Source organism: Phytophthora infestans, genomic scaffold (assembly GCF_000142945.1).
Source record: "Phytophthora infestans T30-4 supercont1.25 genomic scaffold, whole genome shotgun sequence".
Classification (NCBI taxonomy): Eukaryota; Oomycota; class Peronosporomycetes; order Peronosporales; family Peronosporaceae; genus Phytophthora; species Phytophthora infestans.
Window position 1 is genome coordinate 561,535 of NW_003303734.1, and position 27,254 is coordinate 588,788.

Sequence of the window (27,254 nt, forward strand, 5' to 3'; positions counted from 1 at the left end):
CTTGAGAGAAGAAAGGAAAGTGAGGACAGCTTCTTAGGTAGAATTGGAGCGCTGCTTTCACTACCAGACCTTTTTGCAGTCAGTTCAGCTTTTAATTTCGTACCGAACGCACCACAATAGGTTACCCAGTGCTGTCTACATGCTAGTATTTCAGGAAACGCTAGCTTGGGGGAGGGCGCGCAAAACGAGAAGTGCCGCCCCCGCAGTTCAGGCGGATAGAACCTTCTAGAACCTTCTAGAAGGTTCCACGGCCGCCCTACATCTGCCTTTTTGTATTACATACTGAATCTATGTTAAACTGAGCCTGTCTCTGATTGGCTGAAACTCTACACCTATCATATCTGATACACTCACCCTCCCTCTGGCGTGCGCGTCCCCTCAGTCTTGTCATTCCCGAAATTGCGCTGAAGGCCAGAGGTGCCGTTCCCTGACGGATTAGTCCGACCCCGTGTTTACCCACGCTTGCCTTATGCGGGCCTATTTACTTGGGGCTTGGATAGGTCCGTCCTGGGGGATGGCTGTGCCTCCTGCGTCTGCTGCTGCTGCTGCCACTAGCTCGCCTTCCGCCGCTCCGCTCGCCGACGCCGCGTGCTCCTGCTGCAGTCCCTGCTGTTCCGGCTGCCATGGTCGATGTTCCTGCTGGTGCTGTAACTCCACCGTCACCTGTACGGGCTTCTGTTGCTCCCTCGTCGCCTGTACGGGCTCCTGTTGCTCCATCGTCGCCTGTACGGGCTCCTGTTGCTCCATCCCCAAACGACGCGGTACATGATGCGAGTGGAAGGCTTCGGGTTCTGAAATAACACTTCATGGGATGGTACGACGTTCGTGCTAGTGCTTCCGAAGCTGGTACGTGTTTCATGGATGCGCTCCGCTGCGCGCTGTACTATCTTGGTCAGCCCAATCTGGTTACCATGGAGATGTGGGAGGAGTATGAAAAAACTCGTCCCGAGGCGATTGCGTTTGGTGTATCTCGCGAAGACGTCACGGAGTTCTGGAAAACGCTTCAGCGCCAACGTGTTCCGCTGGACTACGGCATCATGCTTCCCAATATTCTTCATGAATCCATCGGGAGTGTTGCGACTCTGAACCACTTCTTTGAAGCCTTGGTTCCGGGTACGTACTTGGTGAGCGCGGGCCAGGATGACATCGGTCACTGTTTCGTCGTGGTGAAGACTGGTCCCAACGCTCGCCTGGTCGAGCTTGATGGGTACTCGGCTGACCACGATCCACCGATGGAAGTGTCTCCTCTCTCGAACTACCTTTGGATTGAGAGTGTAAAGTGGATTAGTCGTGTTCAGCTTCAACTTGGGTACGTGTGTCGTCACGGCAAACGCACTTCGAAGACGGCGCGTAACCGGAATTAGACGCTTGATGCAGCAGTAGCTTAAACTTGGAGGGGATGTAGTACGAGAATACATGTAGGCCTTTGTGCCCCCCTTAAGTTGATTTTACTTCATCTTCTCTTTCGTTTCTTGCGCCTTGCAGTCTCAAACTCTACGATTAGATCTGGGACTTGTGACAAGTTTTCAACCGGTTCCCAGGTCTGCTTCTCTTCTCCCACCCACTCCACAAGGAATTGGGTCCGTCGCTTGTGTGTCCTCTTCTTCACCAAGCGTTTGATGATCTGGCCGATACTTCCATCAGCCAGTACAACCTCGTTGGGTCGCGAAAAGCGTGTCGACTCGTTGTACGGCTTCAGCGAACCCGTATTGAATACTGGGTGAAGCTTGTTGCCAGCTTGAATGTTAAGTTCGTAAGCATGCTTGTGTATCTTCCGCACAACCGAGTAAGGTCCAATCCACTTCGGACCGAGCTTAGTGGATGCTGGCAGACCAGTGTGCTTGGGGTCCAAGTGTTTGGTGCTCAAGTACACACGGTCGCCAACCTCAAAGACTTGTTCTTGTCGGTTCTTGTCGTAAACATCACGCATTCGCTCTTGCGTTTGAGCAAGTGTTTCACGGCAGCGAAAAAGAATAGCTGCTTGGCGCTCGTGAAACTCAGCGCCTCGGCGACGCTTTGCAACCGTATCGAGCTGCTCCGCTGCAAGCTGTAGCGAAAAGCTGCTAGCGCGTGTACGATAGCAAGTAGCTTCTCGTGCTGTGTTGGATAGTTGAGCTCCGCGGATTTCATCTTTCGACTGGTATACGCAATGGGTCGCTCAACTCCGTCCACGGCTTGGAATAATACTCCACCAACAGCGAATTTGCGTGCATCAGTGCGCAGATGCATGGACTGGCTGAAGTTAGGGAGGTGCAACACTGGAGGATTACACAGTCGCCTCTTCAGCTCCTTGAAATTCTTCAACTGCTCATCATTGAATTGGATCTTCGCGTACCTCTTGTTCTTCTTCTTCAAGAGAGTGAACATTGTTGCAGTAAATGCTGCGTAGTCTGGACAAAATCGTTGGACGTAACCAGTCAACCCAAGGAAGCTGTGAAGTTCCTCTTGTGCTCGTGGTACTGGCCAGTCCTTGATGGTTTGTACCTTGTCCGGATCCATCCGTACACCGTTGTGTCCTACGAAGTCCCCGAGACACGGAATCTCGTCGGCACAGAAGACACACTTGGCAAGCTTGACGTACAGCTTGTTGTCACGCAGGATATTTAATGTCTTGCGCAACGCCTTCAAGTGGTCGTCGATGCTCTGAGACTTCGTGAAAACGTAGATGTCATCATAAAACGATTTGGTGTTTTCCAAACCTCGGAACAGCTTTGACGTTAAACGATGCATCGTCGCTGGCGCATTACAGACTCCCATGGGCGGAACAAGATACTCCCAGAGTCCATTTGGCGCTTGAAATGCTGTGAACTTGATATCCTCTTCACGCATACGTACTTGATAGTACGCGGACATCAAATCCATAGTGGAAAACCAGTACGCTCCGGACATCGCGTCAAGAATGTCCTCCTTCCTCGTCATTGGGATACTTTGACGTACAGTGATGGAGTTCAAGTACCGGTAGTCGTGTACAATCCTCCAGCCAATTGGTTTTCGTACACAGAAGGTTGGAGCAGCATGTGGACTGATGCTTGGACAGATGAGCTTCTTCTTCACCATGTCTACCACCCAACGCACAATCTCGCGTTGCTGCTCTGGCGATTGACGCCATTGTTGCCGATACATTGCAAGATTCGGATCCTCCACGTCAATCCTATGCTCAATCTCGCGTTTCTCGAGTAAACCTTCTGGGAGCTCAGGACGGAACACATTGTCCATGTACTCCATAAGTAACTGGTACGCGGGATTCCCCTTGAAGCTATCCCAGTCCGTATCCAGATACCGTTGTGCTTTCGCACTTCCGACGTTGTCAGGTGTGGACCGTGAGGAGCTGCAATGAGCGCAGCAAACTTGAATGATCGTTCACGTTCGTACAGAACAAACATTAAAGTTCAGGTTTCTCGATCGGACTTGGTCTTGGATTTTCAGGACTTTTCGTAGTTTCCTTGGGAATGATGAAACTTTCGTCTAGAACAGTCAACGACACCCATCGTGAACATATTTTCCACGACAGTGCCTCTGCCCCCAGTACTGCTGCTATCTCCAGCCTCTCGTACAGTACCGCCGCGTTTCGACAATTCCAAGTTGTCCTTCACCGCCGAACCCTTGCCGGCTGACGCGTCTCCTGGTTGTTCGCAAACAACTCGTGGGCTCTCTTTCTGCGTTGCGTCGCAAACAGTTTCAGCCGCGGACTTCACATCCGTTTCCAGCGCGGCACCTCGACAGGAATCGGGTCTTTTCGCCGATAGGCCTTTCGCCTCGACAGATCTCCGAAGCCCGGAGGCAATCACCGGTCCGCCTTCCTCGATCGGTCCACTGGTTTCCCCTGTTCGCTTCCAATGCAGAGTCTTCACTTGCGTTCCTTCGATACATCGACCTCTCCAGTCGATCTGCGGCTGCATATCCTCGAAGAATGGGATTCCAAGGATGCAGTCGAATTCGTCGGGTATGGCGTAGACGACAGCGATACACTTGTATGCCTCGCCCAACCCAGACACCAGGATTTCGAGGGGAAGTACCTCCAGTTCCGTCTCGACAATCTGGTTGTCTCCAAGTTTCACACGAATGTTCTTACCAATGAACTTCGTGGCCTTGAGTCGATGTTTCTCGACCCACTGTCTGGACACGTAGATTGTGGTTGCTCCACAGTCCAACAGCATCCTTCGGGTCGAAATGGTCGCGCCACTAACGATGATTTCCCCCTCTACGGAGAACAGTGGACGCGACTTGTAGACGAGAGGGTTTTCGCTCAGAACGTTAAGGCTGACATTCTCAAACTTAACTGATCCGGCTACGTTCTCTTCCACGACAGGACCCTCATTCACTGACGTGGCTGCCCGTTTCCCTGCATTTCTTGCTCCTTCTTCCAAAGGAAGCAGTTGGTCTTGATGTGGTCAGGTTTCTTGCAGTGGAAACAGGTACGACTTTCGGCTCGTTTCGAGCTAGTCTTCGCCTTGAAACGCCCTTTACCACGAAACGTTTTTCCCTTGAGCGACTTGTCATGACTCGGCGCGTGCTCAATGGACGGCTTCCGCTTGTCTTGGCGAGTGTGACGTTCGCGCGACTCGTCGACGAAGTGTGTCACCTCGTACTTGACCGCAAGGTCCATTGCGTCACTCAGGGTCTCTGGGTTCTCGAGCTTGACATAGCAACGCGTGCGCGGCTTGAGACCGTTCGCGTAGTATAGTACTTGGTCAAGCACGCTCATTCCTTCAACTCTGAAGATCAAGGCTGAATACTCGCCATTGTAGGTCTCGATGTCCGCTGTCTGCTTGAGGCATTGAAGCTTCTCGCGCAGGACAGACTGGTAATTCGACGCTTCGAAGTGTTGGAGCACATGCTCACGGAAAATCCCCTCCGTGTGCTCCTCCGCTCGAGTTGTCGACGACCAGTGCAGAAACCATCCGGATGCTGGCTTTTCCATTGCCGATCCGGCGATTCCAGGAAGACGCGCGCTCGTGTCTTCAATTGGAATGTTGTTGATGCGGCAGGCGTTCTCGATCTGGAACAGCCATTCGCGGACGTCTTCCCCCCTCTTGCCCGTGAACTTGGGCAGATGGCTCGGCACTTTCGTGCGGTCGGCCATCGCTTGGTTCAGCCGATCGATCTCGGCGCGTAGCTGGGCGATTGTTGGCATGGGCTCCTTCTGGTCAGGTTGCTGGGACCAACAAGTGCTACCAGTATTTCAGGAAACGCTAGCTTGGGGGAGGGCGCGCGAAACGAGAAGTGCCGCCCCCGCAGTTCAGGCGGATGGAACCTTCTAGAACCTTCTAGAAGGTTCCACGGCCGCCCTACATCTGCCTTTTTGTATTACATACTAAATCTATGTTAAACTGAGCCTGTCTCTGATTGGCTGAAACTCTACACCTATCATATCTGATACAGCTAGCACATATACTTGCACATTTTTGCAGTCAGCCCATCCTCCAATAACCCACCGTAGCTGTTTGCTGAAGAAACATGGAAGTGCTTCTGACGTTATCGTCACGAAATTAACCCATCGCAGTGTTATATGGTCAGCCCATCCCACTGTCGTATCATCAACAAACGCACCAGTTAACCCATCGCATGTAATGATCGCAATGTTGCACTGTACTAGACCATTTGCAGTCCCAACTACTAACCCTTCCGCTTAAAAGAGCTTCGCAGGGGTGCTATCCAGCAAGAGTGGTTGCTTCGATCTTAAACGGTGCTTTTTCATAACATTTCTTACTACACACATATTTATACAGGACAAAGCATTCTATGTTCCTTTGCTTTTGTTAAAAAAAACATGGACGTTATGCTATCTTGGCGGTCGCACGAGCCAAACGGTACAGTAATATGAGAAGCTTATACTCGCTCCCATATTGATATATCAGCTAGGTTGTTCTTGAGGTTTTGAGGTTTTATACCTAGATTTTAGAAAAACCTCAAATACTTCGAAGTTGCACCTTTTTTGCCTGGTTTCCAAATTGATAGTACTCCACAAAGAGTTATTTCGATTGAGCTACTAAAACTAGGCAGAGTGGTTGAAATAGCTATCTTTAGTGAGATTTCGTTTCAACTCGAACTCGGCCAAAGTTTGTTTTTAGTGGAGCCTCCGTCTCTAAAACAGTATTTATCTCTTTAAAAGCGTGATGCAGAGATAACTTAACTATCTTTCTTTCCAATTGCAGCTGCAATTAGTTTTAGAACATATTCCGTTTGTGCAGCATGAAGCTGCATTTACTCGCGCAGAAGATTGTGCTGGCGCTGCTGTTGAAGCTGCTGCTGCTGCTATAGAAGTCTCTGCTGTTGCAGCTCGGAGCACCAAAGCTGAAGCTCTTCTCGTCGGAGCCCAATCTTGTGCTTCTCTATTTTCCTGCGCTGCAATGCTTCTGCTTGCTTAGTTTCCAACAAAGCCGAAAGACGGCGCCGCGTAGGCTTATTTCTATTTACCCCATTACTTTCTGCGTCATTTGTAGCCATCCGCTATGGTAAAGATAATATACCACGATTTTATAGTATTGAATTTAACATAACATACCGCTTCTCCGCTGTCTGCATTGATTTTTTCCCTGCGGCCTTTAAATCTTGTATTTTAGACGCAGCCTTGTCATTCTTGATCTGATGTTCGGTCTCAGCAGCGTTTTTAAGATGCTGCATCTGTTTAAGAATGCCATCGTCGTCAGTGTACACGTCGCCGAATCGACTTGCAGCTTCATTGCGTCGCTTGCGTACTGAATACTTACGAATTAGGAGGCTGGTGCGATCCCTGCACAATTTAAAGCTATCGTTTGTCCTCATACTTGCATTCAGGCGACTTGCTATTGCTTTCCAAGCCTCTTTGACCGTTTCCCGTCCGAAGCCAAACGGAGGCGCAGCAAGAACCTCCGCGAGCAGCAACTTGTCAGCTTAAGCATTAAGGCTAGACTTATGCTCTGGTGGATAGGAATAATAATCTAGTGTAAAACGAATGATTTTCTCGTGTATTCCCTTAAAACGGATGATTTTAGAGTGTTCTTTAGAAATCATCTCTAGTGTTTTTTTTCAAGTAAAAAACAAACGTAGACTGTCTAGGTAATGGAGATGTATACAAATGTATATCTGGATGGAAGTCAACAGTGGTTGGCCGTGGCGGCACTTAACTATTCTCATCGTGAGATACGATGAACAGCGCCAGCAGCGGCTCTAGCGGTAGTGAAACCGACGACGACTCGATGGTAGCATTTGAACGCACGTTTGAATCCATCTCATCACATCCAACACGCGACAGCGCACAGAATGCTATTGCATTACTGCCATTTGGCTCTCACTTTATGTACCAGTACGCGTTTGTGCGCTCTAAAGGACATCAGACATCTGGGTATAGGAACACGCTTCACCTGAAATGCGAGAAGTATGTCAGAATAGCAGAAGTGATTGACTTGAAGTCGTCGTTTGTCTTGGAAGAAGCTGGGGAGCACAAAGGAATCTCTACCGGGCGGGCCGTAGACGGAATCCGATTGTTTCTGAAGCGTGAGGCCGATACGATGCTTTTAGGGGGCGCGGGGCCTAAGAAGTGTTTGCAACTACTTCTGGCAAGACATGAAAAAGACGCTGATGTGATGGGGCAGCTTCCAACTGAGGGGCAGCTCAAAAACAGCAAGGCATACTTGAAAAAGTCAACAGCGGGTGAGCATTTTTCATTTAGGTATAATATTTTTGTCAAGCATATATTGCAAATAGCTACAGTGAACAAATGTTTAAGCATGTCATTATTCGAATGGTTCTACAGGACGATGGGAAATATCGACCCCAGTGGCGCTGAAAGACTGGTTTAGTGCACGAATGTGCGACTCAAGCGATGTCTTCTTTTTGGGATCATCATTCGACGACACGAACGATGGGGATACGTTTCTGTCCTATTGCGAACAGCAGAAGAGCGAACTTTTGGTGCTTGGCATTTTTTAGCACTTGTTTAAGGACGACAACGGAGCAAGGGCGACTTCGTTCGGACTTATCGTCACCAGTCGCTGTATGTTCCGCAACGTGCTGAAATACCAAGTCGCACAAGGCAGTCAACCCCTGGGGCCACTGACGGCACATACAAACTTCACTTCGGTATATCATTGAAACTTCACTATCTGAAATTAACTATAAAATGAGCTAATTTTTTATTTGATTTACCTCGATTTATTTGTAGGAGGCTGGACTTTGGTAGACATTGGTAGTTATGGCTCACGATTCACTGACAACACGTTTTAAAAACATTTATACCATGGGTATATATGCTGGTGAGGGCAGAGCACCAATTGGCTCTACCCATCCCTATACAGCACACTATGACACAACAAATGCATAACGACTTCTGTTAGACTTGTTCACTACAAGCCAGGGGGTCCTTGTAAACAGCACCGTTGTCTCCCAACAAGCAGATTTTAGCACTTAGGCTATACTTTTCGCGCAGGGGGTTCCAACACAACAGCAGATTTTGAAGTGTTTCTCAGCCGTTACTTTGCGGATTACAACGAACAGTACCTTAAAAGAACCGTAATGGTGTTCTCCTGATTGGATATAAAGCCCAAATTCATTGCTTTTGATTTGACAAAAATCGGCTCGAAATCGAGTTTTCGTCTATCATTTCCGCGCGCACTGTAGGAGCGACTACTTCGAACAGCTGTCCGGCTGGCTGAGCAGTATTGTTTTGTGCATCTGAACCTGGCGTTTGGTAGTCTGGACCATGCCAGCTATATCACCAACGCGTACGAAAACTGTCTGCAACACCTCGATTGCTGGCCACACCTCGCAAGAAAGGCTCGGGAGCGAGTATGCAATGACCAGAGTGCGAAAGTATATGACGCTACTGTGCTGCCGCTACTACGAAACTTACACGAATCTCGGTCCCGTGACCAAATTTATGCGCTGTCGAAGGTGATAATTAAGTTGATGAGAGAAAACGGAGGTGCCAATTGTGCGGAGTAGCTGGACGCGTATTATTAAGTGGAGCCATGGGAATCCTGGTTTATTACAGCGTCAGGGGTACCAGGTATCACACCCCACCATAACGCTATTTAAGCTCACCATCGTGTAAGCAAGGTGGACAATTTACGTGCCAGCACAGCTAATGTTTTAAACGACTCTCTTCCCGGAATTTTACGAAATGTTGGGCCTCGATTTGCCTCACACTTTGCTGAAGGTACGAATTTACATGTATTATATCTGTAACGGGCCTGGGGTGTCCGTTACTTGCTTACACGTAGTGATGAGGAAGCGTACAAGTCCAGTGATACTGAAACTAAGTCCTTAGTCTGAAGGAAAATCAACTCTGTTTTTATTTAGGTCCAGGGCGGCTTGCCTTGACCACTCAAATACACGTCAATTCCTTATTGATTGATTATGGGTCTGGCTCCCCATATTTCAACCAATAATATGACGGCAGTTCAGCACACGCTTCGTGTGCTGCTGCACCTACTTTTGTAATGCAAATCTACCTACTTATGTAATGGTGTGAACCACTACAAAGAACCTATAAAACTACCTACATATGTAACTTGGGAGGGCCCATTACATCACCCCCCTCTTACGACAGCAATCACCTAATGTGAGTGCACTTCGGAGAACAATCGGAAAAAAACTGGGAAATGGCGGAGAAGAGAACGCTTGCGAACTTGACGGGCGGGAGCTCCTGCGAAGCCCAGGAGCAGCACAATACAACTTGCGCGGACGAGAAGAACATGGCGCAGCAGACGGGGGCGGCGAACCAGGCAGGAAGCGGAACAACGCGGACGGCTGCAGCGTCGGCGACGACGCTGAACAGTGGGTGAACTGCTGATATCGCACCTGAGAGCGTGAGTCGACTTGGGGTTCGGCCCGGCGTAATGAACGAGGATATGAAGCCGTGGGCGCTGTACGACTGGTCCGGGGCGGTGACCCCGGACGCGCTGGACACCATGCAGGACCACTTTCGGCGCTTCAGGCGTCTCCGGAACAAAACACTCGACGGCGCGTCGTACGAAGCTTTGCAGAGATCATGGTGCGCATTCATCCGGCCGTGGAATCGATGCAAGAGGCTGGAGAAAGCGTCGTCGGCTGGCTCGGTGATCGCGAAGCCCTACAAGCCGAGCATTCACTCGGTTATCTGCGCCTGAAAGTCTGCGACGACGCTTGGACCGAAAATCGTTTGTTCTATGTCAACGTACGCGAAGGTTGCAGTTCGTGTGACATCGGGCGACGCCCGACGCAAGCTGAGTGGGATCAGCGTATTGTCGAGTATCCGCGCATGCCGACCGAACACGCTTGGATCGAAAAGTATAAGCGCTCACTCTCCGAGTTAACCCAGGCGGCTATTCGCGGCGGCTCGCGCCGACAGCGTTCGCGACGGAGCCCGTCTCCGGCGCATTCGACGTTTCGTCGGGCGCGTAATCGATCGCGTTCTCGATCGCTGCGAGGTCGCTCGCGGCCGCGTTTGACTCAAGGCTGGAGTCGTAGTCGTGGACGACATCAGGAACGTCACGAAGCAAGTTGGCGCGAGGCTCCCACGTATCATCAGCAGGTTGAAACCCGAGCCATCGTACCTTATACTTCCGCGCGGCGGGAGCCGAGTGTTGAGCCGACGACTTGGTCGAGTGACGCGTGCGGGAAGGATCTTCCTGATCAACAATACGGTCCACGATCCAGCACGTATCTCCCTTCGAGTCAACGATGGGCGGAGAACCGTCGCGGTGGAATTCGACGCGACCTGGTTGATCAGGACGATGTTGAGCAGGCGCTGAACGCTTCTCGGGACGCACAGGAGGAGGCCGAGCGGGCGGCTGAGAGCTCTCGGAACGCCGAGACGACGGCGAGTAGTCTGCGGCAGTCGAATCGTGAACTCTTGCAGCGACTGCGTAGTCTGGAGGCGCAGGTGTTTGGCGGACCGAGGAGTGGAGATTTTCCGCGCGAGCGGGGAACTGGGACAGATGGGACGCTGGCTCGACAGGCTCGTCGTGAGGGCCGCTCAACGCATGCTCCTGTCCCGCCTCCGGGATTATCGCGGGAAGATACTTCTTAAGTCGCTCGACGTAGTACGTCGGGTGTAGTCGTAGCGACGTAGGGAATGTCTAGCGTGTAGGCATCACCCATAAATCGTAGTACTTTGAATGGCCCAATGTAGCGCGGCGCGAGTCTGCTCGCGCCTAGGTTCGTAATAGCAGAGGTAGGAATTCCATCCGTTGAGAGTAATACACGCTCATCAATCTTGAATGCACTTGTGTTCTTGCGGCCACGTTTGTCAGCGTTTTCCTTCTGCTTGTCAGCCGCGAGTTGTAGCGCGTCACGGACGAATCGGGTAACCGATTGGCGATGAAAAACAAAGTCGGATACCGCTGCCTTGTCAGCGGGTCGCGCTGGAGGTTTCGGCGCGTATTTAGCCACAGTCGAGTGTGGCTGTGCTGGAGCGATCAGCGTTCGGTGTGTCCAGTCAGCTAACGGCGACGACGTGGATTGCGCGGGTGCGAGGATCTTCTTCGACTGTAAACGCGTCACCGCGTTGATGTCTACTGCAGGAGTAGCTGAACTCGTAGACGGCAGAACCGTTGTCTCACCGGAAACCGGTGGTTGAACCAGTATCGGAACCGGTAGGGCAGGGTTATCACATTCCTCCCCCTCCAGAGTGAAGCCATCAGTCGCCGTGGGTTGGCCTACAGCAAGCTGTGCGGGGACACGTGGATGACGCGCGTTGTTGACGAAAAACGGAGTCAATCCCGTCGACGCGTGTTCGGCATTGTTGAGTGCAAACTCCGCAAGAGGCAGGAAGGAACTCCAGTTCTCGAAGGACGGGGCATAACTTCGCAGAACATCTTCTAGCACGCGGTTGACGCGTTCCGTTTGCCCGTCAGTCTCCGGGTGCGCCGCCGTCGACATGAGGAGTTTGGTGCCCAGGAGGTCGAAGAGTTTCGTCCAGAACGCCGATGTGAATCGGGGATCGCGGTCAGAGATGATTGATTCAGGAAGGCCGTGATGTCGGAAGACAGCGTCGACGAAGAGCATTGGGGTATCGGTCGCGGTGATTGAGTCCGGAACCGGAACGAGATGGCACATTTTGCTAAAGCGATCCACGAAGACCAGAACACCAGTCCGATCGTCAGTATCGGGTGGGAGTTCGAATATGAAGTCCATTGACACAGAGTGCCACGCCTCTATCGCTAGAGGAAGAGAAAGCAGCGGAGCTTGCGATGACGGTGACGGCTTAACGCGTTGACCCGTTTCGCAGGAGCGGACCCACTTGCGCACCCACTTGCATAGGTGAGGCCAGTAGAAGTCGCGGGATACTGCTGCGAAAGTCTTCTCACGGCCCAAGTGGCCACCCACTGGAGCGTCGTGGAATTCGTATATAATTCTTGCGCGTAGATCGGGGTCGTTGGGGACAACGACACGAAGAGCATCGAATCGATCGATACCGTACATCAGTAGATCACCGTCACGTTGTTATCTGTGAATCTGGTCGCGCGTGGAGCGGCTCAGTGTCTTTAGCGTGGCATCACTTGGTGTGCGAAGGTGTTCCAGGATACCGGCATTTATCGAGTCATCTCGATACGCGGCAGAGATCTCTTTCCGCAGGGGAAGTATTGGAGATACCGCCGTCATCAGGTTCACACCTGCAGCCACACATGTGGCGCAGTCCAATTCGTCGTCGTCCGCGTCTTCAAGTTACTGACGACCCAAATCTCGGCGTGGATTGTAATCGGGGCGCCGAGATAGGGCATCCGCAAGGATGTTATTCTTGCCTGGCTTGTAGTGAACGACGAAGTTGTACTCGGAGAAGAATGACAGCCATCGTGCCATGCGCTGAGAGAGATGAGGGCTCTTCGTCGCTGTTCGCAGCGACGCGTGATCTGTGTAGATCGCGAATGTCTGCTCACCGAGTAAGTACACTCTGAATTTGATCAGTGCGTAGCGCATCGCAAGGAGTTCCTTATCGTGGACCGGATAATTCTTCTCAGCGGGCTTTATCTGTCTGGATTGGTAGCTCACGACGCGTTCGCGACCTTCGTCGTCGAACTGCATCAGTGCACAGCCGATGGCGAAGTCGCTCGCGTCGCAAACAACGTGGAATGGCTTTGCGTCATCTGGAAGCGCCAGGATTGGGGCCTCCGCCAAGCTTTTCTTCACTGCATTAAAGGCTGACTGATGTTCGGGAGTCCATGACCACGTGATGTCTTTCTTCAGCAATGAAGACAATGGCTGGTTCAGACCAGCATAATTTTTCGTGTACTTGTGGAGATAATTTGCGAGGCCAACCAACTGACGTAATTCAGTCTGATTCTGCGGCGTGGGCCACGCACAGATGGACGAGACCTTCTCAGGATCCGCTCGGACACCATTTTTGCTCACATAACAGCCAAGCACCGGAATCTCCGGGGCACAGAAGATGCACTTCTTCAAGTTCGCGTACAGTTTGTTTTCGCGCATGACTTGGAACACTTGTCGTAAGTGATTTAAGTGAACTTCTGTGGCGCTGAGATCGCCCTCAGCGCGGCTATGAACGAAGATGTCATCGAAGTAGCTCGGAGCGAAGTCGCGAAGTGGGTGCAGAACGTGGGAAACCATGCGATTGAACGTGGCTGGTGCGTTTTTCAGGCCCTGCGGCATGACAAGCCACTCCCACAGCATCCCGCTGGGAGTGCTCACCGCTGTGAGCGGGACGTCGCTGAGTCGCATCAAGATTTGATAAAAGCCATCGGTCAGGTCGATGGGGCTGAAAATAACACTGCGGCCCATGGTGTCAAGTACCATATCCTTCCGAGGGATCGGCGTTTGTGCAGGAATGGTGGCGTCGTTTAGCTTGTTAAAAGCGTGAACAATGCGCCAACCACCCGTGGCCTTCTTCACGCAGAACGTCGGACTCGAGTGTGGCGAGGTACTCTCGCGCACGTGACCCGCTTTGCGGCGGCTCTCGAAGAAGTCGTCAATGGCTTTAACCTGATCGCGTGGGAGGGGCCACTGTCGCGTCACACAGTACTTGGAACCCGGCGTGAGATCAATCTCATGGCGAATGCCTCTGTCAGCAGGGAGCTCAGCTGGAATCTTGTCGGGAAAAACATCCGCGAGCTCGTGGACGGTGTCGTATACTGGATTGCCCGAGTCGCGGAGTGACTCCCACGACTGGGCAGCGAAGCGCTCTTCGCGCGCCGACTTCGGCTCAGCGTTCTTTGGACGAAGTGGAAGATTGTCGGTAGCGACCGTGTGGATCTCTTCCGCCTAGGCAGACTCGGTGATCAAGCAGACCTGCTCGATGTCTCCTGACTTCAGATCGCGCAGAAAATGCTTCCAGGAAAGACCCGGAAGGCGTGTGATGGAAGAAGCTTCGCGAGGTGGGCTCTCAATGTCAAGTGTGCGTGAGCGAACGGCGCCTCCTTCCACGTGTTCCAGGACGTGTATGGACTCATTCACTGCGATATCGGCGGTGGGCTGACCACGTCGCTTAAGACGGCGTCGCTTAAATTTCTTCTTGTGGCGTCTCGAACCGCTGCTCGAGACAGAAGACTCGCTTTCGCTGGACGAGGGATCACCCCCCTCTAGACACGGAGGGGCACCATCAACCGTGTCGGTAGTGCGCGGGAGCTCTCGATGCTCGACCGCGCCATCGACTGGCGAGAGCCCCTGCTCGATCGCCGTCGTAGCCGGTGGGAGTGTCAGCTGCTCGACCACCGCTGTGGATGACGGGAGCTCCAGCTGCTCGACCGCCGAATCGCGTTGCGGGAACCTCAGCTCAACCGCTAGAGCGTTTTGCGGGAACCCATGCTCAACCGCCTTGGTGTGTTGCGGGAACCCATGCTCGACCGCCGTGTTGCGTGACGGGAGCCCATGCTCGACCGTCGTGTTGCGTGACGGGAACTCATGCGCGACCGCCTGTTCGGATTGCGGGAGCCCCTGCTCTACCGCCAAAGTGTAATCAACCTCGCTTCGCAGCGAGGGGTTTTCGCGCAACAGCGCTGTGCAAGACATACAGAGAGGGCCATCGCTCGCTCTCTGCTCAACCTGCATTGTGGACAACCGGTCCACGACCCTGACATGGGGCCTGTCCTTCTGGGCAACCAGGAAATGAGTGAACACCTCACTCACATCGAAGCCAGAGCGGTGTTTAACCGACCGAGCCAACCAGTCAATCTCTGGTTGATATCGTGGCAACCACGGGATACTTAAGATGCGGTCGAGCGCGTAGTTCATCTCAATCACGAGGAAGTCGTCGTTGCTGCGGAAGCCGTCGAATGTGTACGGCAACGTGATCTCGCGTCGCGCAACGCGGCGTGGATTTCCGTCAGCAAGTTTGACGACGACCTGACCTCGACCATTACGGACTGCGATCTCTCTTGGAAGCGTCGATAAGCACGATTCACGAAAGAAGTTATTCGAGGCTCCTGAGTCCAGGAGTGCGCGAAGTGGTTGCAGGGCGCCGGCGACATGAAGACTGACGATGATCAGCCTCGAGTCGCCCGACGTGGTGGTGGCATTAAAGTGTGCGTGGAGCACAGGAGGGCTAGAAGGTTGGGTAGCCACCGGGGGACCCGGACCTCCATTCCAGTCAGTAGAAGGCCCCGCATCTACTGGCCCTGACCGTTTTTTGACTGAACGGCAGGTGAGACTTCGGCGGTGTGCGCGAGTACCGGCGCTGGCGCGCGGCATTCCGCCGCGCGATGACCGATCTTTCGGCAGCGGAAGCAAGTGATCGGGCGATTAGGACGGCCGTTGTGCCCACGAGAAGTCGACTGACGGTGACTATTCGACGCGTCAATCGCGTCGATCTCCATGGGCTTGGGGGCTGACTCACGAGCTGCCGTAGACATCGCGCGCGCGTAAGACGCCGCCACAACGTAGTCTTCGCGTAATGCGAGGTCGAATGCTTCCTCGAGAAAGGAAGGTTCCGCTCGGGTCAGGCAGTACCGTGTCTTGCCTTCACGCATGCCGAATACGAATACATGGACCTGCGATGCTGTGTCAATCGGATTTGTCACGATGCATGACGCGAGGTGGCGAGTCTTTTGAACGTAGTCGCGCATAGTCTTTTACCTTGACGAAGGGCGAAGAACTCGGCACGCACGCGGGACTCGTCTTGAGGGGGCTCGAACGCGAGCCTGAGATCTTTCTGGAGAGACGCCAGAGTGGGGAATGCGTCGTGATCAACGACAAGCTAACCGAGGGCCCATTCCTTGGCCTTCTCGGACAACCGGGACAGTAAGAAATTGACCTTTGACCCTTGCACTTCGATCATTCTCGAAGCAATCGCGATGTCGACCTCGCGAAACCACCGGGTCAGCGGGAGGCGATTCGCTCCTTCACCGGAGAAGGTAGACGTCGCTAGCTTCACGACATCATTTTTCGAGAAACGCGCGGGAGTTCTTGCTCGCCGATTCGCATCGGCTAGCTCGCGTTTCATGAACTCTTGGGCTGCTTGGCGTTGTTGGTCGGACGTCGCTGAGCTCAGCAGCGACGCGATTACAGCCTCACCAGACACCGCCGCGAGGCGGTGAAGGGCTTCCCACTCGACACGAGTGAGATGAGGGAAAGCAGCATGTTCCAGGGTCGGCCCTGGAGTTTCAGACGTCATACCTTAGCTCATCGTGAACTTGGTCATGGGAAGGACTACAAAGTGCTAACAGGTGTAACGGGCCTGGGGTGTCCGTTACTTGCTTACACGTAGTGATGAGGAAGCGTACAAGTCCAGTGATACTGAAACCAAGTACTTAGTCGGAAGGAAAATCAACTCTGTTTTTATATAGGTCCAGAGCGGCTTGCCCTGACCACTCAAATACACGTCAACTTCTTATTGGTTGATTATGGGTCTGGATCCCCATATTTCAACCAATAGGGTGACAGCAGTTCAGCACACGCTTCGTGTGCTGCTGCACCTACTTTTGTAATGCAAATCTACCTACTTATGTAATGGTGTGAACCACTACAAAGAACCTATAAAACTACCTACATATGTAGCTTGGGAGGGCCCATTACAACGACCCATTTGTACCTGCATCGACACCCTTGCTTATTGCGTGGAGCTTTCAACATTTCTGTTTCAGTGCGAGGGGGACACTAAAGACCAGCAGAGCATGCTGCAATCTTTGACAAAGCTAGTGCGAGCGCAAGCGGTGAAGCGTAGGCGACAGCGGACACTCGATAGTTACTTTCAGCAAGATGACTACATGTAGGCATTTCTCTATGTGATGACTTCTATAAATGAAAAGACATTTTTCCCGAGCCAATCGGGTGTCATTTATGGAGGTGTGACTGTAGTCGGCTGCTTCCCAGACTAATATTTTGAAAATTAATTACCCTCTTCAAAGGATTAGCTTGTTATTAATGTTTGCTGGTTTATTGCTCAAAGTGAAATATACTACAGTACTGCACCACGTTTTTGTGGAGGTGGACCATATAGGCGTTGCAAAAAAATCAAATTTTAGTTTACAAAATAAAAATCTTTTGGATATAGGATCATCACTTCCGGATGTTTATCAATGGTACAAGTGTATCAATTCGCGCAGCGGGGTGCGCCTTTTCTTTAAAAATTGTATTTTCGAAATGCGATATTGAAGGATATGCAATATTGCAATACCATACTGGCATTAACTAATTGAAAATTTGCTGAATTTATTGCCAAGTTGGCAAACAGTTGAGAACGTGAAGCTGCAGAGTTTGGCGTTGCACGAGGCGTCAATGACGACAGTCATTTAGACATTATGTTGCAGGATGCCAAACTTTTACTGGGTGCTCCGCGACTGTATTATAGTTGCACAAGATGCAAGAATCTGGTGGTGGTCCAAAGTGCCCACCGCCCGGCGGCTATTACAGACTCCGCCCAGAAACTGAAAAGGGTGGACCTTCAAAGTTCCCAAAGGATATAAAGTAAGCATAGGCTATAAATTCTTGCAAATCCATAGTCCCACGTAAGTTCTAGATGAAAAGATGAAAGTAGTATGAAAGCGTCTGCGAGGGTATAAGATGAATGTGCATTTCAGTTTCTGGGTGGAGTCTGTAATACGCTGGTGGAGATGATTGCGTTAATTTTCCATTCGTGATCAACGCCCGTGACCTATCCGGATGATCCCGACGGTACTACCGTATCCGGTACGGCAGTTGACCTTCAAACTCAACTGCCTACATTGGGCACGACCGACCGGATTCGCACTCATGACTCATGAGTCATGAGTTCATCAAAAGTTTTCATTCCACGATTAGAGTCGTGCTCGCAAGTTCAAGTGGCCTTCGAATTGAACCTACTTTGACATGACACAATTCGTTTGCTGGTGGATAATGGCAAGTGTTGTAGCTCTCATGCTGCCCAAGTTTACTTCGAGTCACTCCCCAACACATTTAAATAGTGCCTCGCCCTCCACCAAACTGTTCGCTGAAAATGGTCGACGTTTGTTAGCAAGTTGCATCAAGTCTCACGGGCTGAAACAGTCGGCAAAAAGTCGTCGTCTAGCCAAATTAAAAGACATCCAAGCTGCTCGTCGCCTTGATGCGGAGACGGCTCTATCAACTGACCACGAATCGAGCCGCACGGGGCTTACATCCAACACGAGCTCAAGTGAACTTTTCACCGATGATGCAGCTTGCCTGCTAGAACCCGAGGTCACTGAAGGTCCGCTGGAGAGCTCATCCGTTCAGATATTCGCGAGGATCAACCAGGCATTGATCTGTACGTGGACCTGCAGTTCATCGACGTCAACACTTGCTTACCGGTGAGCAGCTTGTACGTTGGTTTTTGGCACGCTAATGCCAGTGGAGTATACTCTGGAGTGGTTGCAAGGACGAACGGGAGCTCGGACGATACTTCGAACACTGGCACTACTTTCCATCGCGGTCTATCACTGTGGTAAGTTCCGCTGAATGCTTGTTGCTTGCGAGGTAAATGCAATTGTGAGTTTATACGAACTGACCTATTGTTTTTTCTTGTCTTCTAGTGCTATGCCGTACGTATTGACTGGCCCTGAGCGCTCGGCGCCAGGTTCAAGTCCTCACCATGGTTGTGGTTATCTTCTGTATACCAGATAGCCTCGAAGATGTAATACAGGCTGTGCTTCAGCCTACACTGCCTCCCAAGACGACAACCACTTCCGAAGTATGTAGATGTATACATGTAGTCTGGACCCGAATAAAAGACCGTTTAAAATCCAATAGAAAGTACCGCCTGACAGAAATCTGTCACCACGCGAGGAGAGACAGGCCATTTCTGAGACGAGGCGACGTTACCAGTCAAGTTGCACTTCAACACGTTGAAGTTGGTCCGTAGCGTTACCAGGTAGCCGATTTAGTTGGATCCAGCATGCACGAGTGTAGCGTAGGCACGTACAAGCACATTGTCACCACAGGAACGAACATATTCACCCACACGTGACGGAACGTTCTTTTGTAGCGCTTCCAGAGACTCCCACGAGTCTTCTTCGTCCTGTAGACCCTCCCAGGACACGAGAAGCTGCCATACGCCTCTGTTCTTCCGGCGTTCTTTCAAACTCTCAACCACAAGTAGCATACCTTGGTTGCCTACATGAGCTAGTAGTTCTTCACTTACTTCCAAACTTGAGTCAGCGTAGAACTTAAGACGCGATCCATGCACGACGTAACGTTTGATCGTCACGAGGTGACGGATCGTGAAGGAGTGGGGGGCCGTCTCCACGACTTCAAATGGTCCTACCCAACGTGCTAGCAGTTTATCCACCTCAATCCTTAAGTCGATGCGTGACCATAGCACAAAATCGCCCACGCTGAAGTTGCACTCAGTCCCCTTGGACTGAGCCATATTCTGAAGGCGACGCTTCTCACGTCGATCCACAACCTCCTTGTGCAAACCGGCCAAACTGGTCCGCAGATGGTCAAGGCGTTCTGCAGGCAACGCCGAAGTCTCCAACACTTCAACTTGCTGACCTCGTTCCAGTAGGATAGGCTCAAATGGAGTCGGGCGTGGCAGTCCCGTAAACAGTTCACTCGGGGCTTTGTCGCCGAGCGACCGCACAGGAGTATGGTTGAGATTTCCCTGCACGAGAGGCAAGATGTAGACCCACTCATGAGTGTCTAGAGTAAACTCCATCAATAACACGCGTAGAATTTGGAGTACGTCGCGGTTTAGACATTCAACCGTTCCATTAATCTATGGTGCATATGCCACGACAAAGTTCTGGTCAATGTCTAATTTCTTGCAAATCATAGCAATCAGCTCGCTCTTGAAGTGGCTGCCCTGGTCTGACATCAACACCGATGGAGCACCAAAACGTTTCCACCAATCGACTAAAGCTGTAGCCGCCACCACACTTGTAGGTGAATCACAGGCCACCAGTTCGCAAAAGTGGGTGAGATTGTCCTTCAGTACAAGAACGTACTTACACGCACCCATGCTGTCCCCGAGAAAGAGATAATCGAAGTGTAGTAGTTTGTTTCGCTCTGTAGCCTCGTAGGTGGGTCCCCACGGGCGAGGGATGACGTTTCCCCCCTTCACGTGCTTGCAAAGCAAACATCGACTCAAAAACCGGCGGCAAACTTGAGTGAGGTTCGCGATCTCGAACAGCTCCTTCACTGTTGTGATCATGGGCTCTAATCCTCTGTGGCCCTGGGCTCCACAGTGAGCGACGATCAAAATTCGCTGCAGTAGTGCCACTTCAACTTCAGGTATCCACGGTCGATCGTTAACAACCAGGGATCCATTGTCGTCACGCTTTACGTTCACGGGTGCACTGCTGACATGCTTTTGCTGCACTGTCTGGATCTCGCCCAGAGTAGGAAACACAAATCCGTTTGCTCGCAGGTGTACACGCTGCATTTGAGTGTCAGCTACAGCAGTCTCCCGAGTCCTGCTTCTGGTGATAGCTTTGCACTTGGTTAGCACTCCCTCCTCCACTGAAGGAAGCCCCCACCGCGATAGTAAATTGGCCCCTAAATTGGCAGATCCATCGATATGCTCAATCTGATACTGCAACCCTGTCAACGAGAAGGTCCAGCGTTGAAGTTTTCCACGCACATGGCTCTTCACCACTTGATCAGGAGCGAACACGTACACGAGGTTCTTGTGATCGCAGTAGAGTCTGAGCCCGTTGCCACGAGCTAACAGGTAGGTCAGGTTGCGAGACGCCCAAATGATGGGGAAAGCTTCCTTTTCAATGATACTCCAGCGCCTCGCCGTGTCATCAAACTTCCCGCTCTTGCATACGAGCAGTTCGTGCTGTTGATCCGCCACCGGAACACCCTCAACCCAATCATGGACCTGCGTGACTACTAGTCCCCAGCCTCAGTCGGAAGCGTCCGACATGAGTACGATTGCCGCATCCTGGGCCGGGTGATGGAGTGTTTGAGACGTAGCAAGTAGGTTTCGTGCATCTTCAAATGCAGCTGTATCACGAGCATCCCATTGGAGAGCCGCACCTGCGGCAAGTCGTTTCGTCCGACCAACTGCTTTCAACACAGCTTCCAACTTGTCATGCAAAGGCTGCATCACCCGGCTGAAATCTATAAGAGAGTCACGCATCCATCCGGTTGCACAAAGGAACTGTTGTAAATCCGCAGCAGTACCGGGCAGAGGGAGTTGTCGGAGGCCACTAAGCCGTTCTGGGTCATGACAAACTCCAACACCACTGAGAACTCGGCCGCACCACTTAGCCTCCTTCCGAAACAGAAAACGTTTCATCACACTGAGTTTCAATCCAAGCTTGCGTGCACGAGCCAAAAACAGCCTCAACACAGCGACGAAAACTACCGGTGAAGGCGCGTACAGCAAAATATCGTCAATCCAGATCAACAGATTCGTTCGCAACATGTCCTCAAATGCTAAGTTCATCTGATTGTGGAAATGCAAAGGAGAATCCATAGCACCTTGAGGAACACGACATGGTGTCCATACTCCTTCGTCCGTAATGAAACTCAAAGGCTCCCTACTGTCTACATCAAGCGGCAGCTGAGAAAACCCACTTGGCATGTCAAACCCTGCGAATCCGTAAGCCCCTGCAACGTTCCCAGAGGACGACGAAAGATCAGCACCTGTGCCAGCAATCGGCACGGTTACCACGTTCACCGGTCGGTAATCGACCGTCAATCGAAATTCGTTTGGCCGACCAACCTTTGCAACCGGCACCGCTGCACAAGCCCACAAGCTCAAGATGTTTCGATAGATAAATCCGTTCTTTTCCAGCATCTGGACATGTTCTCGTAGAAACGCGCTCTGTGCTGGAGAATAACGGCGAGGGCGAGCTCGGTAAGGCTGAGCTTCTGGCTACGTGTACCTCAGTTGGGGGCATCATGGATGGGACACCTAAATCGAACGGGTCTTTGTCCGCAACAGGATCGCCAGATGCTAGTTGTGAAAGCTGCTCATTGACGTCAATGCCAAGCGTTTTCAACATGTCATTTCCAAGGATGAAATCTGACTCAGGGCCTTTTATCACTTTGCAGTACACATCAGACAAGTGTACGGGACCTGCAACAGTCTGCAACAGTAGATCCAGCGTGACTGCTTCACGACACTCCACTGTATTTCCTCCTGCCGCACTCTTTTTCTCTGTGCGAGGTAATTTCATCACGTTCAGAACTGCTCCAAGTCCAATCAACTCATCTAAGTACTGTCGAGGTAGGTATGTCTCCTCCGACCCTGTATCAGCAAGGAACGGGATCGTCAAAAGGTTATTAACCATTGTTTCGCCCGGCGCAGGTGCCGATCCGATCTTCTTGACACGTCCATTTGTCGCTTGACGAACCTCCTTCATCTTCTCCACGGCTCGAGCTTTCTCGTCTTCGCCCGCCGCTGGACAATCCCTCAACCAATGAGGTCCCTGGCAGTGCCAACAGCCCGTCTTCGGTGAAAGTGTTTCTTTCTTGGGAAAATTCTGCTTCACACTACCGCCAGCACCACCAGAACCACCGCGTATACTGCCAGTGGCACCCTGCGTATTTGCTGTCTTCATACTTGCTGATCTGGCTTCAGGTTTGTTGTTGTTGCGGTCATTCGCATTATCCTTCTTGGACAAGTTCGACTTGACCTTCTGATCATGTGCCATTACATGGTACTTATGCTGTGCACGGGCTTTCTCCTTAATAATCCCAAAAAGTGTGAAGTCGTTGCGCCTCGCTTCACGACATTCGTACTTTACGTGGCGACGCACGTCGTCTCGAAGCATCTTCGGCTCCAAGTTATCGATGAGAACAGTGCACCGTAGTTTCGTTCGGTCAACGTACCCACCATCGGCAGGATCACCCACACCAAGAATCTTCGTAAGACCATTCTCCTTATAGAGCGTAGCGAAGTCCTTGTAGTATTTAAGTACTCGGGCGTCAATGTCATCCTCTCGGAGGTCGATCTTCAACAGTCGTGAAAAAAAATCGTCTAAGTCTGGGACTTGGGCGTTCTTAACAGACCCGAGTTTAGCGTCGATCAGGGTGACCAATTCTTCACTCGTCACCTCGTCGACAGCCTTCCGGAGTTCGTAAAGGCAGAGTACTTCGAGCAGTTCCGGGTCAACACAAGTCTTGACCGGACGCAGAGCAACTTCCAGTCTTTCCCCACTCTCAGTGCAACGCTGGCGAACAATACTCACGTATTGTTCCCACCTCTTCTTCCAGCTGACAACTGCGTCCTGACTCCAGTCTGTCAATCTGGGTGCTTGAACAAACTCGAACACGGGTTGCTGAACGTTTTGCATCACAGCATCTCCGTCCGCATCGAATCGAGCTTCACTGCTTTGCATCTTGTCGCGGTCCTAAATGGACTAAAGTTAACTTTGTGGTAAGTTCCGCTGAATGCTTGTTGCTTGCGAGGAAAATGCAATTGTGAGTTTATACGAACTGACCTATTGTCCTTCTTGTCTTCTAGTGCTATGCCGTACGTATTGACTGGCCCTGAGCGCTCGGCGCCAGGTTGAAGTCCTCACCATGGTTGTGGTTGTCTTCTGAATACCAGATAGCCTCGAAGATGTAATACAGGTTGTGCTTCAGCCTACAATCACCCACTGACTACGATGGGTTCGTCTCGTTCACTACCAAGGTTCGTGGACTGTATGCAGGTACATTCACATCATGACACACTCTGGGGGAGCGGTACTGCCCAGTGGAACATACTCCGGTGGACGTATATCACACGTTGGTCAGCTTTTCTTCGACCAGTCTTTGATCAGAGATGTGCAAACCACTGCAGTATACGTAGACAACTCGAATCAGGTTATTACGAATGAGGACGACTCGATCGCTCTAGAGTCCGCGGGTAACGACTTCGACCCGTTCGTTCGCTACGTTAAACTTGGCAGTATTGAGGATGGCCTGCTATCGTGGATCTCCGTGGGTGTGGACATAACAAATGATAACTCTGTGTCCGCGGCTGGCACGTATAGGGGGAGCGGTGGTGAGACAACGGCCGCTGGAGGTACGACTTCTAACTCTGGATTTAGTTCTGCGCTAGAACCAGCTAACATTTCTGCTGTACCTTCGGCTTCTGCTGATGCAGGGAATGATGCGAGCACGATAAACTGGCGCACTCATGCTATTACATCTGCTGCTGATGTAGACTCAAATTGGTGACAATACCCCGAGCGTAAGCTCAATCAAGAGTCTCTGTTGAGCTTCCGTTGAAGAGCTTAATAATAATAAGTCTCTAAGAGTAAGTACTACAGTAGTAACTACCACTTGCTACGAGTAGTAGTACGTACAGCCCAATAGGGATTAATTAGAGATTATGTGCCCACACCAATAGTAGGTATCGATTCGATACAAATTTCAAATGAGGAGGTTTTATTTTTCTACCAATTTGTATGAACTTCACAGGTTTCAAAGTTTGGCATGGGTATTTACTTATAGAACCTTCGTGTACGAAGAAAATATTGCTTACCTTACAAATACTTGGAGATAATTTTTTACCTTTTTCAGTTTTACTTACAAGGCTAGGTGTTGTGCTACAATATCATTATTATCGTATTTGTAGATCTTAATACCTAAAAAGAGGTCTGTAAACAAAGCTGTCGAGGCCCACAGCGGCATTATCCGTCCACCTCTAGCCCTTGTTCGGTAGAAGAAGCAGTGGTTTCAATGCCTTGCTGCTGCCACTTGACGCAGCATCGCGCTGAGGATCCTGAACATGGTGATTTTGGAGCTCTCGGTATTTTTTTGCGAAGTGATAAGTCCGCTCGTATGTGTCGTTAGGCCGTTTCGGGCCAGCGGCCGCGGGCGTCACTACACCTTTGCCCGCCCATAGATGGCACATCAACACCCAGCTTTAATTTTGGGCGTCAGCAACGTGTCCAACTTAAGAAACATCACCCTTTTTTCTCATTCAATGTCGACTAATCAACATTCAAAGTCGTCACTGCCGAGATTCCGACGAGGAACTCCCGCGCGCTCGAAGCCGCCCGTGCTTATGTGTGTGGCGCGTCTTAATCTCCACTCTCAATTCTACCGAGCATCGCGTAGATGCCTTCCCAGTCCACGCACAAGCTTACGGCGTGGTAGCGTACCGCAACAAGCGGGGCAGCAACAAAATGCAGGACAACGCGGACTTCGTGGGGGATCTGTACAAGGTGGTGAAGGAGTCGGAGGTGTACGCCACCGAGTACACGAACAAGAACATTGTTGTCGTGTTCGACAACGCGCCAGCTTACTCACGCACGGGGGAGCATGTGCCTGCCCACGACGACCTCGTCCTGCTACGCTTGGGACCGTAACCCGATAGAGAACTGCTTCAGTTCTCTAATGGCACACATCAAGCCGTACCTAGCTCTTGCTAGGGAGGTGCTAATCAGCGACGGCAAGCCGATCACGAAGACCGAGGCGCGCATGCGCATTCTCGAACGCGCCGCCAGCGTGAACATGCCGAAGATCACGCAGCGCATGGTGCAGAAGATGGAGTTGCATGCTGCGAAGTTCGTCAACGCCGCAATTCGCTTCGAGGACATGGTGTAAGGCGAGTAGGTGGATCTGTAGGGAGAAGAGGAGTACAGCATGCCGACTTTGAGTATGGATTAGCCAGCTTTGATTGCACTAAGAATAGTGGTACTGCTTAGTTCGGGTACCTCGCTCCGGCAAAAAATAACCCAAAATTAAAGCTGCCGACTTTGGATGTTGAATGTCCCAACTATGGGCGGGCAAAGGTGTGGTGGACTCGACCGGCCCAAAACTTCCCCGAGCAGAGCGGAGATAGGTAAATAAGTGGACGATAAGTAGACGAGCAGAAAAGTGGAGTATCATGTAGGGAAAGCAAAGATAACCGCAGCAGCTACTCAACTCAACGCGGCGACGAAATATAGTGCCCTCGGGCGGTGGTCGCCGCAGCTGGTGAGCTCGCTGAGAAATTGAGGCTGTGAGCTTTTGAAAGAAACAATTTTGTCGGTGATAGAAAATGATAACCTCACTCGAATCGTATTACCTTCTTAAGCAGATTTGCAAACTAATGCCGTGCTAAGCTCGGTGAAGCTCTGGATATTACGGTATTTTCAAAAAGTAATAACTAGTGCGGAATGAAGGACTTTTTAAAAGAAAAAAGGAGAAGAATTGCGATTTAACTAAGCCTTCCAGTCTAGAAGAAGACATCAACAAACCGAGCGAGAATGATAGTCATTCATTTGAGTGGCTATCCCCGAACTTCGAAAACTTGAAAACAAGCTGGTACCCTAACTTAAGAAAGTACTGTATTTTAAAGAAGACCTGTAACAATTTTTCCACAGCATTATGGTTTCTTAATCTGTTCGATCCTCAATTGCATGAAGTCTTTGGGTTTCTGTCAGCGCATCACGACTTGGAGTAAAATACTCCAAAAACGCTTTCGTAAGGGAGGCCATGAGATACAACTGCGATAACGTTTTCACTCGGGTGACGGCGACATAGAAAGATGACCGCTGAGGAATCCTGCGAGTCGGATGACGAAGCGGAGCAAGAATCATTTTCTCTACTGTCAGTCCTCCCTTTGAAATACCCGACGTGGTAATTCGTTTTCTTCCTCTGATGTGTGTGATGTGTGTGTTTGTGTGTGTGGGCGTGCATGCGTGTGTGTGAGTGTGTGTGTGTGAGAGGGAGGGGGGATTACTTACGCGTTACGTCGTAAGGTTGATGTGTATGAGGATACCGTTTAGCCAAAATGAAGAAGCCGCGGTTGAACGTGCGTTGTCGTCCGACCTTGCTGTCTTGACGCGAGACGGCCTTGATAGGAATCCTATTAGTATTCATCTATTCACTTCTTTTAATCATGTAGCCTTCATGTACTGTACCACCCACCATCGGTGGTATCGTATATTGGAGCAACATCCACCTAAAACCAGATAGCGTGAATGTTGACCCAGGCGGCTTGGAACGACAGTCACCAGTGCTTTTTATGCTATACC

General features: G+C 51.1%; 3 protein-coding genes across 3 annotated transcripts; 2 read left to right on the forward strand and 1 right to left on the reverse strand.

The window, feature by feature from the left end:
- Positions 1-7,127: 7,127 nt before the first annotated feature.
- PITG_12973 (uncharacterized protein) lies at positions 7,128-9,300 on the forward strand (the record flags this gene model as incomplete). Its single annotated transcript, XM_002900473.1, has 4 exons — positions 7,128-7,632; positions 8,144-8,167; positions 8,618-8,871; positions 9,280-9,300. The coding sequence occupies 4 exons, from the start codon at positions 7,128-7,130 to the stop codon at positions 9,298-9,300; spliced, it is 804 nt and encodes a 267-aa protein (XP_002900519.1).
- An 8,712-nt stretch (positions 9,301-18,012) lies between these two features.
- On the forward strand, positions 18,013-18,898 carry PITG_12974 (uncharacterized protein; the record flags this gene model as incomplete). Its single annotated transcript, XM_002900474.1, has 3 exons — positions 18,013-18,039; positions 18,376-18,613; positions 18,879-18,898. The coding sequence occupies 3 exons, from the start codon at positions 18,013-18,015 to the stop codon at positions 18,896-18,898; spliced, it is 285 nt and encodes a 94-aa protein (XP_002900520.1).
- A 4,143-nt stretch (positions 18,899-23,041) lies between these two features.
- On the reverse strand, positions 23,042-23,639 carry PITG_12977 (uncharacterized protein; the record flags this gene model as incomplete). The annotated part of the gene is made up of 3 exons (XM_002900475.1): positions 23,042-23,078; positions 23,131-23,252; positions 23,337-23,639. The coding sequence occupies 3 exons, from the start codon at positions 23,637-23,639 to the stop codon at positions 23,042-23,044; spliced, it is 462 nt and encodes a 153-aa protein (XP_002900521.1).
- Positions 23,640-27,254: the final 3,615 nt, after the last annotated feature.